At 62.9% G+C, this 16,205-nt stretch overlaps 3 protein-coding genes across 4 annotated transcripts; 1 reads left to right on the forward strand and 2 right to left on the reverse strand.

Moving 5' to 3' along the window:
- The first annotated feature begins 1,749 nt into the window (after window positions 1–1,749).
- Window positions 1,750–7,603, forward strand: SPOCK2 (SPARC (osteonectin), cwcv and kazal like domains proteoglycan 2). Of its 2 annotated transcripts, XM_069018917.1 has the most exons (11): window positions 1,750–2,019; window positions 4,251–4,259; window positions 4,476–4,521; window positions 4,824–4,938; window positions 5,026–5,128; window positions 5,209–5,317; window positions 5,394–5,513; window positions 5,601–5,819; window positions 6,608–6,670; window positions 6,808–6,945; window positions 7,029–7,603. In XM_069018917.1, exons 1-11 carry the CDS (start codon window positions 1,804–1,806, stop codon window positions 7,172–7,174), a joined length of 1,284 nt encoding a protein of 427 aa, XP_068875018.1. In that variant the 5' UTR covers window positions 1,750–1,803; the 3' UTR covers window positions 7,175–7,603. The 2 variants fall into 2 exon arrangements, with proteins under 2 accessions (XP_068875018.1, XP_068875019.1); XM_069018918.1 differs by lacking the exon at window positions 4,251–4,259.
- Window positions 7,604–8,088: 485 nt separating this feature from the next.
- TYSND1 (trypsin like peroxisomal matrix peptidase 1) lies at window positions 8,089–10,131 on the reverse strand. The gene is made up of 4 exons (XM_069018928.1): window positions 9,140–10,131; window positions 8,923–9,056; window positions 8,656–8,841; window positions 8,089–8,562 (listed from the first exon to the last, which is right to left on the reverse strand). Exons 1-4 carry the CDS (start codon window positions 10,120–10,122, stop codon window positions 8,351–8,353), a joined length of 1,515 nt encoding a protein of 504 aa, XP_068875029.1. The 5' UTR covers window positions 10,123–10,131; the 3' UTR covers window positions 8,089–8,350.
- An 883-nt stretch (window positions 10,132–11,014) lies between these two features.
- On the reverse strand, window positions 11,015–15,882 carry SAR1A (secretion associated Ras related GTPase 1A). The gene is made up of 7 exons (XM_069018929.1): window positions 15,812–15,882; window positions 15,362–15,436; window positions 14,331–14,450; window positions 13,787–13,852; window positions 13,300–13,403; window positions 12,690–12,821; window positions 11,015–12,104 (listed from the first exon to the last, which is right to left on the reverse strand). The coding sequence occupies exons 2-7, from the start codon at window positions 15,417–15,419 to the stop codon at window positions 11,988–11,990; spliced, it is 597 nt and encodes a 198-aa protein (XP_068875030.1). The 5' UTR covers window positions 15,420–15,436; window positions 15,812–15,882; the 3' UTR covers window positions 11,015–11,987.
- Window positions 15,883–16,205: the final 323 nt, after the last annotated feature.

Raw genomic sequence — 16,205 nt, forward strand, 5'->3', positions numbered from 1 at the left:
AGGGGTGCTCGAGCAGAACCCACATGTCTTAGTGATCATTTCTAAGAGGTCTTCACCCCACTTCCTCCCTCCAGCGTGAGCTGGGTGGGTGGCTGTGCACCAACAGCAGTGGGAGTCATTCAGGAATTGGGATTGCTTTTCTTTTTCCCCCCAAATGTATTGCCGTTTATGTGTCCCAGACCAAATTGCCTGTCTGCTTTCAAGCCTGCCTGCCAGGCAGTCAAATCATCTGTGCTTTCACAGGGTGCCCTTGCTTGTACCCAGTTACAGCCACTGGGCTTTTTGTGTATCCTTTTCCTCAGAGCCGGAACACCTTTGTGCTCTCTGAAAGCCGCCTTCCAAATGGTTCCCTTGGGGAGCAGAACACCAGCACACACTCACAGGGAGGTGCTGAGAGCACTTAACACTGGTTGCTGTCATCTTTCCGCCAGCCTGAAGAGGTACTTGGCAAATCTCTTCGGAACAGACCCGGGAGCTGCTCACGCAGCCACCAGGAAAGGGGAGATGCACCTTGGGAAGCTTCTGCCTCATGAGTTTTTAATGACTCTCACCAAGAAGTTGAGGCAAACACGGATATTTGACAACCGGAGCATACTCCTCCTCTTCCCACTTGTGTAAACATGTTTTAGTGACAATTCTTTTGGAAGTTGGTTGAATTTCGCTGGTAAGCAGCTTATCCCACTGCTCTAGCCTGGCACAGCAAAATTCATTTCACACTTCCTTCCCCAGGCAGAATTAAGGATTCTGATCTTTTCCCTGTCATCAGTGGGGTTTGCTGGCAGTCCTCCTTCCCATCCTGAGGGTCCTGTCAGGGAGAAGAGAATCTGGATGTGTGCTGTGGCATCCCTGGCTGAAGCTGTGAAGGAGCTGCAGCTGGGGTGAGTTGTCACTTGTTGCCTATCCTGATTTCCCACCCCGCTGAGTAGAGGGGAAAATCCAAAAGCAAAACCTTGGGATAGGGGTGGGAGTCTTCCCTGGAGCCCTAAACTGCTGTGCTGGGATGGCCAAGGAATGGGGACTGCAGTGTGGGCATCACAGGGAGAGGGGTTGGAGGATGGTGATTGCAGGGTGGGGATATGGCAGGGACAAGGGGCTGTAGGATAGGGGTGCAGTAGGGACTGGGAATGCAGGATGGGGGATGCAGGTTGGAGATGTGGAAGGAATGGGGGATGCAGGGTGGATACATGGTACGAATGAGGGATGTGGGATGACTGGTGCTGGATGGGGATGTTGCAGGGGATACAGGATGGGGGATGTCAGATGGGGACCTAGCAGGGACCGGGGATGCTGGATGAAGGATGTAGGATGGGGGATGCAGGACAGAGATGTGGCAGGGATGCAGGATGAGAAGGTGGCAGGGACCAAGGGACGCAGGACATGGGATGTGAGATGGAGACTGGGTAGGGACCAAGGATGCGGGAAGGGGGTATGGGGGGGAATGCAGGATGGAGACGCGGTAGGGACAGTCGTGCAGGACGAGGAGCGCGTGATGAGGACTTCAGGATGGAGGTGTGGCAGGCGATGCGGGATGCAGGATGAGGGGCACGGGACGGGGACAGGTCAGGGACGGGGGTGCAGGATGGGAACAGAAGGGGGGCCGGTGCCGCGGCCGTGCCGTGCGGTGCCGGCGGCTCCCCCGCCCCGGTGCCGGCGCGCAGGTGCGGCGGGCGCGGCGGAGGCCCCGCCCCGGCCCTCCCGCCGGTGCCGCCCGGTGCCGCCCCGCGGCCGCACTCGCCGCCGGCGCCTCCCCGTGCGCACCGCACCGCTCCGCACCGCGCCCGCTCCCCCCGGCGCTGCGGCAGCATGCGGGGCTGCGGCGGGCGCCGCGCCCTGCTGGCCCTGCTGGCCCTGCTTCTGCCCGCCGCCGCCGCCGGCCCCGGGCCCGCCGCCGGCCCCGCCACCGGCCCCGGGCCCGCCGCGGTGGGGGAGAGCCCCGGCAATTTCATGGAGGACGAGCAGTGGCTCTCGTCCATCTCCCAGTACGGCGGCAGGATCAAGCACTGGAACCGCTTCCGAGACGTGAGTCCGCGCCGGCAGCGGGGCGGGGGGGGACGGGACGCGCTGCCGGGCACCGGGAGCCCCCTCCCCGCACTCCCCGCCCCGCCGCTGCGGCTGCCGCAGCGCGACCCTCCCCGGCCCCGGCCCCGTCGCGGGTGCCCGGGGATGCTCGGCGGTGCCCGCGTCCCGCCGCGGCCGTGGGCGGCTGCCGGCCCCGGTACCCGGGGGATGCTCCGCGGCCCCGGTACCCGGGGGATGCTTACCGGCTCCGGCAGCGCCGCCGCCTCCCTGCCCGTCGCCAAAGCTGCGTGGTTTATGCCAATGTCTCCATGGCCAGGGCTTGATGCCGAAGCGACCCTCTCTGGTGACCGGGGGTGCTGTGCCCTGCACCCTCTCCCTGTGCCCTACATGGGGGTGCAGGAAGGGCCCGCCCGCCCTTTGCGGGGGCTGCGCCGTGGCCTCAAACCCTTGGTGACAGCCCAGCCCGTGTCAGGGCGCGGGCATCCTCCCGGACCCCCGCTCCCCCGAGCCGCGCCGGCTGTCCCCGGAGCCCCGCACGGTGCCGCAGCCGGGGCCGGCCCTGCCTCCGCGGCGTGGTGACCCCTGGGGATGTGGGGACGCGAAGCAGGGAGGATGAGGATGCAGGCACTGCTGGGGGAGCGCTGGCACACCTGGCACGCCGGGCTCAGGATCCTGTCACCCCTCGCTGTTACGCAGCCCTTGCGAACAGCCTCGATGGCATTTAGCTCCTGCCCTTAATTTTATGGGGCAATCGGGGTTTTTCGTGGGCTCGTTTTACACTTCCAGCTCGTGTCCTCTAGGGTGGGGGACATGGTGCTGCAGCCCCATCCTAGGGAGACCCAGGACACCTGCAGCAGCCGGGCAGGGAGGGGGCACACCCCGAGCCGCCCTCCCAACCCGAGCCAGCCCCTGTGGTCTTTGTTCAGATGCGCACTCGGGTTCACCTTGGCAGCGAGGATTGGATGGATGGATGGATGGATGGATGGATGGATGGATGGATGGATGGATGGATGACAGCAAGGGAGATGTGCCCATCACAGGGCAGGGTGGGGGGCACCACCCCCCAAATAAGCCAGTTAGGGGGGGCAGAGCACGGGTGAGGGTGCAAAGGTGTAAATTCCTCCCCTGGAGACCCCTGCCTGCAACACCCCCGCCGGCCAACGCCAGCACTGGGCACCTGGGACCTCGGATGGCTGCGGGTGCTCGAGGGGAGCACGTGTGGACGTGCCTCCATGGCACTGAGCATCCCCGAGGGGGTTCAGGGCCGAGGGATCCCCATCCCTGGGCGCTGGCAGCACATGTGTGGGGCCCACCCTGCTGTGGCACGGCTGCCACGCTGGGGGGGCTGCAGCCCTGCTGGCAGTTAGCTTGGATTAATAAGCAAATCCATGGATTTGTGGGGTTTTCGACAGAGCAGCATCAGTGGGGGGATGCATGGGGAGGAGGCCGGCAGCCGTGGTGAGACCCGCGCCGCAGGGAGCTGCCGGGTGCCGCAATGTTACCAATCGCGGCACGGGAACGCGGCTATCGATTGCGGTGCAAACACCGCCGTGCTGAAGCGATCCCACTCCAGAGCTGCCTCCCGTGCCGCTGCTACCAGCTGCCATCCCAAACCCTGCCTGCCCTCCCCAGGGCAGCAGGCATGCTCCTGCCTTATCACAAAGCCCACCCTGGAGCATCCCGTGGGGCGGGCGGTGCTGCCTGCTGGGAGGGTTTGAATCCCTGCTACTCTCCCACAGCCCCCGGATGCTTTCGGGGTCCTGTGGGAGCAGTTCTGCCTCCCCAGGCAGTGACATCCATCTTGGCCCACTCCTGCTGGGCTCAGGATTGAAGAATCAGGGTGGCAGCACCGTGGGGATCCCATGAGGGCCTCACTGGTCTCCCAAGGGCTTCCTCCACCCGATGCATTTCCATCCCTATTCCCTGGCTTTCCCAGCTGGCTGATGGGGGAAGGCTTTATCCTGTGTAAAGGCTCTCCAGGATTACAAGTCTAAAGCCAGAGATGGGGGAGCACGTTGGTGCTCGGTGCCAGTGATATCCAGGGCTATTGGTGAGAGCTTTGGGCACCAGAAGGTCGGGGTGCCCCACTGGCACAGGGTGCCTGTCACCGTCGGTGGGTTGGGGTTGGGAGCTGGGCTTTGGGCTGTCCCAGAGCTGACGGTGGGCACTCTCTCTCTCTCTTTTTTTCTTTTCTCGGTGCTGGCTGGGCCATCTTGCTGCCATGCTGCCAGGAGGTAGAGGTGAGCCTCGAGGGGCTACCAAGGGGGTGACATCCCGCTTTTGGGGGGAGGCTGCTCTCTGTCCCTGCTCCCTGCCCTCCCGCTGTGGGGGTGCCCAGGGGGTGTGTGCAGCGGGAGCCTCTCCGAGCTGGTGGCCCCGAGCGGAGTGATGGCATGCCTGGCCCGGTGTCACCTTTCCTGCCACCTGTACTCATGCAGGCTCTCCCCAATTTGCAGGATGACTACATCAAGAGCTGGGAGGACAACCAGCCTGGGGATGAAGGTACCACTGAGATGGGTTTGGGATGGGGCACAGTGGGCTCGGTGCCAGCCAGTAGGGGCGGGCGGGGGGGGGGAGGAGGTCACACTTTCTGCTTGCACCCCCCCGGGCTTTTCCCTTCCGGCTGGGAGCGGTGGTGGGGCTGGTGCGAGCCGGGAGGCAGCAGCTGGTGCCGAGGCGGCTGCCCAGCTGAGGCCCGAACGGCGCTTTGTGCAGGGCCGGCTGGTGGCCAGCGCTGCCGGGGCTCCCCTGGAGGGTCCCCGCCTGCCTCCCCCGCCTGCCCTAGTCCCTCTCTGCCCCTCCAGCCCTGGACACCACCAAGGACCCCTGCCAGAAGGTGAAGTGCAGCCGGCACAAGGTGTGCGTGGCGCAGGGCTACCAGCGCGCCATGTGCATCAGCCGCAAGAAGCTGGAGCACAGGTAGGAGTGCGGCGAGGCCGGGCCCGAGCCGGTGGCAGGAGGAAGGGGGGCCGCGGCGGGGACTCAGCACCCTCTCGCCCCGTGCAGGATCAAGCCGCTGAGCCCCAAGGCGCACGGGGGCTGCAAGCCCTGCCACGCCGCCCCGGTGGCCGCCGTCTGCGGCTCCGACGGCCACACCTACAGCTCGGCGGTAAGGACAGCGGCATCCGCCGCGGGGACGGGGCCCCGCGCCCTGTGTCCCCCCGCCGACGTCCCGCTGCCGCCCCGCAGTGCAAGCTGGAGCAGCAGGCGTGCCTGGCCAGCAAGCAGCTGACGGTGCGATGTGAGGGGCAGTGCCCCTGCCCGACCCCGCACAGCCCTGCCGGCGACAGTAAACAAGGTGAGTGGGGTGCGGGGCACCGCGGGCCTGTCCCCGAGCTCTGCCCGGCCTCACACTGCCCCGCTGGACCCCCCAGAACTGTGCACCGGGCAGGATCTGGCCGACCTGGGTGACCGCCTGCGCGACTGGTTCCAGCTCCTGCGTGAGAACGCCAAGCAGAACGGCTCCAGCGGGCTCCCTGCCAGCCCCACCACTGGTACGTGTCCCCGGCCATGCGGGGAGGGGACGTGGGGTGCTGTCCCTGGCGCGGCCGGGCAGCCACGGGCCTCATCCTGCCCTGCAGCGCTGGAGAGGAGCGTGGCGGCCACCTGCAAGGAGGCGGTGGGGTGGATGTTCGCCCGGCTGGACACGAGCGGGGATCTGTTCCTGGAGGCGGCCGAGCTGGCTGCCATCAACCTGGACAAGTACGAGGTGTGCATCCGCGCCTTCTTCAACTCCTGCGACACCTCCAAGGACGGCCGTGTCTCTGCTCCCGAGTGGTGCTTCTGCTTCTGGAGGGAGAGTGCGTCAGGGCAGGGGGGAGACGGTGCTGTGGGGACAGGGGCTGGACACTGCGGGGTCGGGAGGATGCACCCTGCGAGGCTGGGGGGTCCATGGCCTGGGGGGTGCATGCCATGGACTGGGGAATCCATGCTGTGGGATTGGGGTTGTGTACCACGATGTTACGGGGGATCCATGCTGTGGGACTGGGGGGTGGGGGATGTACATCATGGGATTGGAGCTGGGAGTGGGGGATGTACATCATGGGGCCATGAGGAATCCATGCTGTGGGTTAGGCATTAGGGTGTCTGTGGGAGGGATGTACGTCATGGGGGGAAGGGTGTGTGTCATGGGGTAATGGGCAATCCTTGCTGTGGGTTTGGGGTGTCTGTGGGATGTTTGCCTTGGGGGAAGAGGTACACCACAGGGTTTGGGGGGGCTGGAAACCATGGTGGGGATGCGTGCTGTGAGTCATGGGGAAGCACATCTTGCGTTAAGGGGGATGTGCACCATCGGGGATGTACAGCATGGGGTCAGGGGGATGCACACTCTGGAGGTGGGGGGATGTACTCCTTGGGCGAGGGCAGGTGCACATCATGGGGATGGATGCACACCATGGGGAATGCATGCTGTGGGGTCTGGGGGGGATGCACTCCATGGTGTTGGGAGCATGCACACTATGGAGTTGGGGGGATGCACACCACAGGGATGAATGCTGTAGGTTTGGGGGTGCACACTGTGTGGTGAGGGGTTGCCTGCCACGGGGGGGCTGCATGCCCCCCCTAAGAGCAGCATGTGGCATTGCTGCAGAGCCACCCTGTCTCAGGGAGCTGGAGAAGATCCAGATCCAAGAAGCAACCAAAAAAAAGCCGGGTGAGTGGGGCAACCCAGGGCCCTTTCCCCCAGCAGTGCCCCGCGCAGCTGGGCTGGGATGAGGATGGGGAGCTCCGAGGGGGGGCTCTGGCACTGCACGTCTTTGGGGGGGGTGGGGGGCCATCGCTTCCCCACAGGCACCTTCATTCCCAGCTGCGATGAGGACGGCTACTACCGGCGGGCACAGTGTGAGCCAGGCGGCGGCGAGTGCTGGTGCGTGGACCAGCACGGGGCTGAGCTGACGGGCACCCGCGGCCATGGCAGCCCCGACTGCGGTGAGAGCTGCGGGGAGCCCCCGCCTGGGGACGGGGCTGCAGCCCCGGGACCCTCCCTGAACCTCTGCCCCTCGTCCCCGCAGATGAAGCAACGGGGTTTTCGGGCGACTTCGGGAGCAGCGTGGGCTGGGAGGACGAGGAGGAGAAGGAGCCGGAGGAGGCGGGCGAGGAAGGCGAGGAAGAGGAGGGCGAAGCGGGCGAGGGCGACGACGGCGGCTACATCTGGTAGAGGAGCAGGAGAGCCCGGTGGGCGTCATGGCCGGGAGGCAGCCCCCAGCTGGGGGTCCCCGTGACCCCCCCGCTGCCAGTGTGGCATGGGGTGGGTGCTCCCCGCTCCGGTCCCGTGTGGGACGGGGCAACGGGGTGCTCGCCCGGGGAGGGGGCGAGCGGGGCGGGGGGGCCGCTCTTGTGCGAATTTGAGCTTTTTTTTTTTTGGGTAGAGCCTTGTAGGCCTAGTGTGCTGCTGCGTGGTCTTCAACCGGGCAAATGGCGCTAATAAAAGTGGGAAAAAAAAAGGAAAAAAAAAACCAACAAACCCCCTTATAGATAAGCTGCCCCCCTTCCTCCCCGCATCCCCCCTCATGTTGTGCTTGCGTGGCTGCCCCGGCCCCCGGCGTTGTGTAGCGGCTGTGAAATAAATACCCCGTGCTGTGTCAAACACTCGCCAGCCCGTTCCTCCCCCTGGTGCCCCCCCTGCACCCACCGGCCCTGCAGGGGTGTCCTGGGGAGGGGGTGGTGCTGCTGCTGCTGTGCCCTCCAGTGAGTGGGCACTGCTGGGCTGGGGAGTGGATTGGGGTAGGAGTGCCCCCCTGCCAGTGCCCTGGGTTTGGTTCCTGCGCTCTGCTGCCATGAAGCTGGAACTGGCCTCCCTCCCCAGGGATATGTCCCCTCCCCAGCTCCTGACCCTCTCCAGGACCCCAAACTAACCCCCTTTCCACAGGGCCCGGAGCTGTAGAAAGACTCAGAACTGCCCTCCCTCCCCATCCTTTACCCCAACCCCAAACAAGACCCCAACCCAATCCTATCCCTGACCCAGAATATCCCTTACAGGACCAACCTGCCCCCCCCAACCCAACCCACACCCTAGTGAGGGCCTCCACCACCCCCCTCCACAGCCACTCAGCACCACAGGACACCAGGGCCTCAACTCACAGCATTTATGGCTCCAGGGAGAAAATAAAACAACAATACAAACCCCAAACCTCCCCAGTCTGGGGTCATCAGCAGCTGTCAAAGGCACTGTGCCATATCCCCTGGCCCAGGGTGCCCATGCTCCACCAGCTCTGTGGAGTCCAGGCGCTTGAGCCCCAGACGGCCGGGGCCACAGAGGAGATGTGGCAGCTCCATCCCTGGCACCTTGGTCCCTGGCACATCGGTCTCTGGCACGAGCCCGCCGGGAGGGGGGTCAGAGCTTGCTGGGGGGTCCTGGCCGTTGCTGGAGCTGCCAGGTCGCCCGCACCCCCTCACCCACTCGGTTGAGCCCAGCGAAGGCACCGGGGTCGCCGGTGCGGCGGTAGCGCGCGACGAGGGGCTGCAGGACGGTGATGGGGATGCAGAAGTTGAGGTGGGGGTAGGTGGCCCCCACACCGGTGTCCCGGGTGTTGCTGACCACGATCCCTGGCAGGGAGAGGAGTGATGCCCACGTCACTGGGTCTGGCCGGGGGACACGCATGGGACCCCCCACCTCCCCATGGGAGACCCCTGGCTTACCCATGAGGCATCCGCTGCGGGAGGAGACGAGGGGGCCGCCGCTGGAGCCCCCGTGGACGGCACAGGTGGTTTGCAGCATGACAGGGCGCCCAGCCACCGCCACGACGGCCGAGAGGACCCCCGCTGTCACCGAGGGGCCGCATGCCCGCCCCAACGCCCCGAAGCCCACCACGCTCACCTCTTCTCCTGGGATGGGAGAGGCAGGAGGTGGGTGCAAGGGGATGTCGCACCCCCTACCCCAACACCCCGTGTCCCCCCATTGCTTACCTGGGAGGAAGGTGTCAGCCAGGCACGGGGGGACAAAGCCTGGCACGCTCTCCTCCAGCTCCACCACGGCTACGTCGAAAGGGGACGACTCCTCGGTGGCAAACACCACACGTCCCCTGAGCACGGTGGCATCCCTAAGGACACGGTAAACGAGATGTCATGGCGGCGGACACGCAGGGTGGGGGTGTTAAGGTGGGGGGGGCACAGCCGCACTCACTGGCCGGGACCGGATGCCGGTGTCACATGGAGCGGGGTTCTGGCCTCCACGACGTGCCGGCAGGTGAGGAGCAACCTTGGTGCCAGCAGCACGCCGGAGCCCCAGGTCGCCCCGCACCCCACCAGGGCCGTCCAGCCCAGGGGGTCCTGCCCACTGCTCGCTGGCACCGCGGCCACCCACGCCGGCACCGGCGGCACCACGACCCCGGCTTCGCCCAGGACACCGGCGCTGCTGCGCAGGATGGCGGCGAGGGAGCAGAGCAGCGTGAGCCCGACCCACTCGGCGCCCTTCCAACAGAAGGGGGCGGCGATCAGGGCCACCACGCGCGGCCCGTCTGGCGAGGGCACGAAGGCGGCGCCGCCCTCGGTGCCGGGCAGGCAGCGGGCATCGGTGAGCACCAGGGCGTTCTCCTCGCCAGCCAGGTTGCTGACCACCCCCCGGCTCAGCGTGTTGAGGAAGAGCTCCGGGCACAGGTCTCCAAAGGGGGACCCGCAGGCCAGCAGCGCCTGCCCCTTGCGCAGGCAGCCGGCGCTGGCCCGCGCCGCCCACCCGCCCTCGGGCGCGTCCAGCCCGGGCACCCGCAGCCAGGCGAACCAGGGCAGCGCCCGCGGGTCGGTGCCCGCCTCCTCCTCGGCCCCGAACCGCCACCGCTCCGCCAGCCCGAAGCCGCGCTCCAGCGCCCGCCGGAACGCCGCGCACGGCACCAGCGCCAGCAGCCGCGCATCGAGCTCCCGCAGCCCGCCGGTCTCGGAGCCCAGCACGACGCGGAGGCGCGGGCACGGCCGGAGCGCGGCGGGCGGCAGCGCGGCGGGCCGTGCCCAGGCGGCGGGGCCGGCGCTCAGGAACGGGGCGAAGACGGAGGCGTGGCACAGCACCAGCGCGGGGCGGCGGCTCAGCACCAGCCCGCTGCAGCCCCCGCCGCAGCCCCCGCCGCCGCCCGCGCTCCGCACCCGCACCGCGCAGCACGGCGGGGCCGCCGCCATCACCGCCGCCGCCGGGCCCCGCCCACGGCCGCGCCCATTGGCTGCGGCCCCGCCCCGAGCCCTCCCCATTGGCTGGGGCGGGGCGCGCACGTGGCGGACGCGCCCCCGCGGGGCCTCCCGGGGGTGCCTCGATCCGGAGCGGCCCCGCGGCCCCCGGGCCAGGGCCGCCCCCGGCCCCCGCTTCCCCCGCACCCCCGGGCCAGGGCCGCCCCCGGCCCCCGCTTTCCCGGGACATAAGGGATGCCTGGTTCGGAGCCGTCCCTCGACCCCTGCTTCCCCGGGAGAATCAGCACCGTCGGCCCGCAGCCGCCCCTCGGCCCCCACGTCCCCGGCCCCTCGGTCCCCGCTTCCCCGGGGGCACCGGCACAGGCCCCCACTTCCCCGGGACCCTTGGCCCGGATACCCCACAGCCACGCTCGCTTCCCACCTCACCTGCAGCACAAATGAGTACCAAACCTCCATCTCCACCATCAACAGAGGCACCGGGACTGGGAGAATCCCTTTGAGAGAGTTAAAGTTCCTCCCAAACACCGGGAGTCAGAGCTGAAGCTCCTCCTGTCCCCCAGCCCCTTCCTGGCTGTCTGGGGCTCGGTGTGGGTTTCTTACACCAAGAGCAAAGCCCCTGCAAGCCATGAGCTCTGCCTGGTTGCCAGCCCAGAGGCAAGCAGCTCTTCCATCTTGCCTCAGTTTCCTTCACTGGCTGCACCACGCAGATATGGAATCATGGAATGAATATCCCAAGCTGGAGGTGACAAGGATTGAGTCCAGCTCCTGGCCCTGCACAGGACAGCCCCAAGAATCCCACCCTGTGGCTGAGTGTTGTCCAAACGCTTCTGAAACTCTGTGGCTGGTGTTCTGACGGCCCCAAGGGCCAGCAAACACCAAGCCAGACTGAGGATCGTTCCCCCTTCAGAGGAGAAAGACATGTCTTTATTGAACTGAAAACGAGTGCCAGACAGCAATGAAACTTCAGACAAAAAAAAGACTGTTGAGAGTATAAAAGAAACCGGTTTAGTCTACATTAATCACCTCATGATATGCAAATGTCAAACACTTCCATGCTACAACAACCAAAACAGCTCCGTGGTTCTTACTGTGATGGCGTGGCCAGAGGATCCTCAGTGGAGGGTCTGGCCTGATGGGGAACCAGGCAGCCCCTTCCCACTGGACACCACTCCCAACACCTGCACCAGGTGCTCCTCTCCAACTAAGAAAAAAAAATCCCTGTAAACTAAAGAAGCTGGGATTGCACACCTCAGTCCCAACGGCACCTCGCCGTTGTTGGTCAGCGTGACACAGCACAGCCACCCTACAGCTCAGTTAAGCCCAAATGCTATGTTTATTGAGGACTTCTAATATCGTGATACCTTGGTTCAGTAATTTGTGAAATACCTAAATACCGTTAAATATATTTTTAAAAAACCCTAAACCAGACTCTGGACTAAACAAGATGAACGTTAAACTAAAAAGTTAGAAGGGACGCTGTTTACATTAACACTTTCTTTAAAAAATATAATTGCTTTTTCCTTTTCTAGTTTTTTGTTTTTGAAGTCAATTAACCACAGTGGTGAGACGTGCTCTCTTTTTCAGCTGTTACATTGCAGCGTGCAGAGTTTGGACTTCCCAGACTGGAGCAGCCCCGCTGTCACCGGACTGGCAGGGACAACTCAGGAACGGCGCTGCCTCCCCGCCGCAGGAAAAGAGTGGCGTCACCACTGTGCCATAAGGGCAGCCGGAAAACCAGGAGTCTCTTGGACAATGCCAGGATGCACTTGGAAAGCCTTCCATGTTCTAATAGAAAAGTCCATAGGAAGCTGTGAACAGGATCAGTCCAGAGGAGTAAAACTCTCGTGTCCGTGCCAGTATCAGTCAATGTACTGCGATAGCCAGCGGAAGCCCTCACCGTAGCCTTGCCTCTTGAGCACGCTGCACATGAACACCTCCATGGGCCGCGCATTCAGGTCCTTCAGTGGCACATTTCCCTGGGGGAATCCAAACAGGAGTCACATCCGCACCCCCGGTGCCCTCAGGGAAGCGCCCAGCGAGCCACAGCCATCCAGGGAGCGCCTCTCGTAGGCCCCTTCGTGTGTGCACTGCATTTTGTACAGTCCTGGCAGCCTCAAAACTCGCCCATCATCAGGGGTTTGGGTTGGAAGGGACCCTAAAAGCCACCACATTCCACCCTGCTGCCTGATCCCTCGTGACCAGGTTGCTCCACACCCTGTCCAGCCTGGCCTTGGACACTTCCAGGGATGCAGCAGCCACAGCTTCTCTGGGCAACCTGTGCCAGGGCCTCCACCACCCTGACAGGGAAGAATTTTTCCCAACTTCCTATCTGAACCTGCCCTCTGGCAGTGGGAAGCCAGTCCCCCTCGTCCCACCACTCCATGGCTTCTTAACAGTCTCTCTCTCATAGGCTCCCTTCAGGCACATCATCATCATTATCGATTCACCCTGGCCCAGCAGAGGACAAACTCCTGGTACCAACCCGATCGAGCCTCACTCTGCAAGGAAGCAGGCAAGCTCTCCCCTGCCTGTGACAATCCCAGATTTGGATGCCTCCCTACCTTTCCTGTGGTCTGTCCATAGAGCCCAAAGATCTCCCGCAGCTTCTCCTCGCTGATGGCCTCTGGTCTGTCGATTTTGTTTCCCAAGATAAGGATTGGCACGTTGGATATTGTCTCATCTGTCATTAACGCCTGCGTGCAAGAGCCAACAAGAGCTGAGCAGAGAGGTGGGAAAAGGAGTCGTTGCCTGAAGAAAATGGTTTTGTTTAAGTTCTGTGACCAACAAGGGCTCGTTTTTGGGGCTTCCAAACTTCTGTGGAAGACTCACATAATCAGGGAGGCTGGAAAAGTCCTCCCAGCCCATGGAGTCCAACCTCTGCCCGATGCCCACCTTGTCCCCAGCCCAGAGCACTGAGTGCCACCTCCAGCCCTTCCTTGGACACCTCCAGGCATGGGCACTCCAAAGCTCCCTGGGCAGCCCCTGCCAAGGCCTGAGCACCCTTTCCATGCAGAAATTCCTGCTGCTGTCCAACCTGAGCCTGCCCTGAACTCAAGCACTCGTACTCAACCCAGAGTAAGGACATCTTGGCTCCTCCAGCTCTGGGAGAGATGGCTGTTATTTATAATTTAGCTAATCAGAGGTCTTGGGAAAGAAGAGAAGTGTATTTACATTAAGCTCAACTTTGGATTCCATAAGCCGTGAGTGATCTGCACAGTCCACCAGGAAGACAATCCCATTGATGGCAGGCAGGTAGTTCTTCCAGACTCGGCGAGCTGGAAAACACAAGGGACAAGCACGGCCCTGTGAAATCTCCACGCAGGGAAAACTCCACCAAACCTCAGCAACCATGGCTGCCTTTTTAGCCCAGATGTCCTCCTTCCTATAGTTTTGTGTATAAAAGAAAAGGGCAAAAACCCCGTGTTTAAAACTTCTAGAAAGTCATCAATTATTCAAACAAAATTATATCGGAGTCTTCCACAGCTAAAAATACTTCAGGCAGCAGAGCATGAACTGGCAGCATTTCCTTCCAAGCAATCCTACAGCCAGGAGGTTGTTTCCACGTGTTGTTCCATAAATAAATCCAGGCAACAAATAATTAGGCACTGCTAATTGCTGGCGCTCGTCAGGATCAGTTTGTGGTAATTTTTTCCCTTACCTTGTTCATGTCCACCCAGATCAAAAGTCGTGAAGGTCATTCCAGCAATCGTCAGCTCCTCTGATGCTGAAACGGAAAACACAGGCTGGGATTTGGGAAAACAAGGAAGTTGTCATGGACAGAATTTAGCAGGGATTTGTGCTGGCTCCTCCACACATGCTCCTCCAAGAAGGAATTGCCTGAATTTCCTGTAGAATTCAGTGGCTGAAACGGAGATGTTGCTTCAATCATGAGTGGCTGAAAATATTTTCCCCTGCTTCCCACTGAAGCTTTTCAACCTGCAATTATTATCCTTTATTATGCTTTTCATTAGGAAAATTTTCCCTTGCTATTAACTGAGCAGCACCAGTTCTAGGGCATTTCTAGAGAGGAAAAGACAGATCCACTTCAGCCTGGGGAACCACAGTACAGCTGCAACCCCAGCTGAAGTTTTAAGACCCTCGAATCCCCCAGGCAGAGCTGCCACCAAGGTGCCTTCCTACACGGTGTCCCCAAACTTCCAGAGGAAAAGCCACGTCGGGAGGCTTTTCCCAGGGAGACTTACTGGGATGTAGCGTGGGGACATGCTGGCCCAGCCTGTCATCTTTGAGCATGTGCAGCAGAGTGGTTTTCCCTGCGTTATCCAGCCCCAGGAACACCAGTTTTCCAGACTTCTTGTACAAACCTGCGAGGAGAAGGAACAAAGCAAGAGGAAAGCTCCAGCGGGCTCCTCTGGAGCTGGAACGCCGCGCTGCTGCTGCCGGTGGTTTTTTGGGAAGCCCTTTCCCAGAGCTCTGCTGCCACCTGTGCACACTTCCAGCATGGACACGGGGCAGCAAGGAAAACACACACAGGCTTTTTCCAAGGCACATTGACAGCAAGGGACATCTCTTAAGCTTGTGTTTCCATGAGTATTCCATCTTTGCTCTGGTCCATCCTAGCAGCAGAGGACAGCGTGCAGCAGAGTATTATGGATCAATCTGGATCCTCAAAGGGATATTTAGAGATGGAAACTGAACAAACTCATAAAAGACAGCAGTGAGTTGTCCAGGAAAACGTGCAAAGCAGGGAACAGTGCCTTGTTTTCTTGGGATAAACTGATTTTTGTTCACTTCCAGGCACGTGTCTGCCACAGGAAAGCTCCCAAAGGCTTCCAGCGGGACTTTTTCTCACCCTGTCCTTCTCATCCTCCCTTCAAGAGGTGATCAAGAAAATGGGCACCCCATCCTCCAGCAAGGAGTCCCACTGGAATCCAGGACTCTGGAAGGAGGAGGAGGAGGATGGGGTTCCCTCCCTGGCGAGGCAGCACCACTGCCTAGGGCTGGACAGGCCCTGGGTGCCAGCCCAGCTGCTCTTGGGCTTCTAAAGGGCAAGAGAAACACTTGAGTGGGAGCCCAGTGCCTCCAAATACTCCCTGCACTAGCGTAAGAGCCCTTTATTGGTACACAGCTTCCTCACCAGACTTCACACTGGCCAGAGCTGCTGCACACCACCTTAAAGCCTGACTTTTACGGGATCCTGGCAATGGGAGAAGCCAAACCGACCCAGAGGGGGCTGCCAGGGGCTGCTGAGGCACGGAGGGAGCCGCGGCATTACCTAGGAACTGCAAGACGCTGCTGAAGCCATTGTAGAGCCATTCGAAGATGAAAGACATCGCTGGAAATAAAATGCCTGCGGAGGACAAAACCCAAGCCCCGAGTTACGAAGCGTCGGTGCCTGAAAGGAGCCGCGGTCAGGGGGACCGGGACGGGGGGATCGGAGGGATCGGAGGGATCGGAGGTCCCGGGGACAGGGGGGCCCGGGGGGCTGGGGGTCAGGGGGAAGGGGAACGGAGGTGAGAGGGGACAGGGGATGACGGGGCACTGGGGTGAGGGGGACCGGCCTCAAGGGCGGGCGGCGCGGCCTGGCCCCCGCCCCGCCCCCGCCCTGCCTGCGTGTCACCCCCCGCGCCGCCGCCGCCCCTCGCCCGGGCCTGCCAGGCGCTCGCCGCCCCGCTGAGCATCCCGCCGGGCCCGGCCGGCCCCCGCGGCCACCCCCGCCGCTCACCCCCGGCTGCCCCCGGGCCGCCGCCGCCACCGAGTCCCGTCCGCGGCCGCCGCCAGCGCCCCGCCGCCAGCGCCCCGCCGGAAACGCGTCAGCGCGCGCCCCGCCCCCTTCCGGCCCCGCTGGCTCCGCGCGCCGGGGGCTGCGGCGGGCGGCATCGGGAGGCCGCGGGTTCGAGACCCGCCCGGCCTCCGCGGAGACCCGGGTTCGAGACCGGCCCCTTCTTGGGAGGGACGCGAGCCTGCGTTTCCCCGTAAATGCCCCCTGATCACAAAGCCCAGCGCTGACGCCGAGGTCAGGGGGAGAGAACACGGTCTCAAGCTGCTCCAGGGGAGGTTCAGGTTGGACATTGGGAGGAATTTCCTCCCAGGAAGGGTGATTAGACAGTGAGTGGGCT

This window comes from Aphelocoma coerulescens, chromosome 6 (assembly GCF_041296385.1).
Source record: "Aphelocoma coerulescens isolate FSJ_1873_10779 chromosome 6, UR_Acoe_1.0, whole genome shotgun sequence".
NCBI lineage: Eukaryota > Metazoa > Chordata > Aves > Passeriformes > Corvidae > Aphelocoma > Aphelocoma coerulescens.

What these genes read in the sequence shown, in the direction of transcription:
- SPOCK2 (XM_069018917.1), top strand. Translation starts at nt 1,804, where the DNA reads ATGCGGGGCTGCGGCGGGCGCCGCGCCCTGCTGGCCCTGCTGGCCCTG. An exon ending in TGCCGGCGACAGTAAACAAG is followed by an intron (nt 5,318 to 5,393) that starts GTGAGTGGGGTG and finishes TGGACCCCCCAG; the next exon opens with AACTGTGCACCGGGCAGGAT. An exon ending in AGCAACCAAAAAAAAGCCGG is followed by an intron (nt 6,671 to 6,807) that starts GTGAGTGGGGCA and finishes GCTTCCCCACAG; the next exon opens with GCACCTTCATTCCCAGCTGC.
- TYSND1 (XM_069018928.1), bottom strand. Translation starts at nt 10,122, where the DNA reads ATGGCGGCGGCCCCGCCGTGCTGCGCGGTGCGGGTGCGGAGCGCGGGC. An exon ending in CCGGCATCCGGTCCCGGCCA is followed by an intron (nt 9,057 to 9,139) that starts GTGAGTGCGGCT and finishes CCGTGTCCTTAG; the next exon opens with GGATGCCACCGTGCTCAGGG. An exon ending in CCGCAGCGGATGCCTCATGG is followed by an intron (nt 8,563 to 8,655) that starts GTAAGCCAGGGG and finishes TCTCCCTGCCAG; the next exon opens with GGATCGTGGTCAGCAACACC.
- SAR1A (XM_069018929.1), bottom strand. Translation starts at nt 15,419, where the DNA reads ATGTCTTTCATCTTCGAATGGCTCTACAATGGCTTCAGCAGCGTCTTG. An exon ending in TGTCCCCACGCTACATCCCA is followed by an intron (nt 13,853 to 14,330) that starts GTAAGTCTCCCT and finishes TTTCCGTTTCAG; the next exon opens with CATCAGAGGAGCTGACGATT. An exon ending in TCTGGGTGGACATGAACAAG is followed by an intron (nt 13,404 to 13,786) that starts GTAAGGGAAAAA and finishes TGTGTTTTCCAG; the next exon opens with CTCGCCGAGTCTGGAAGAAC.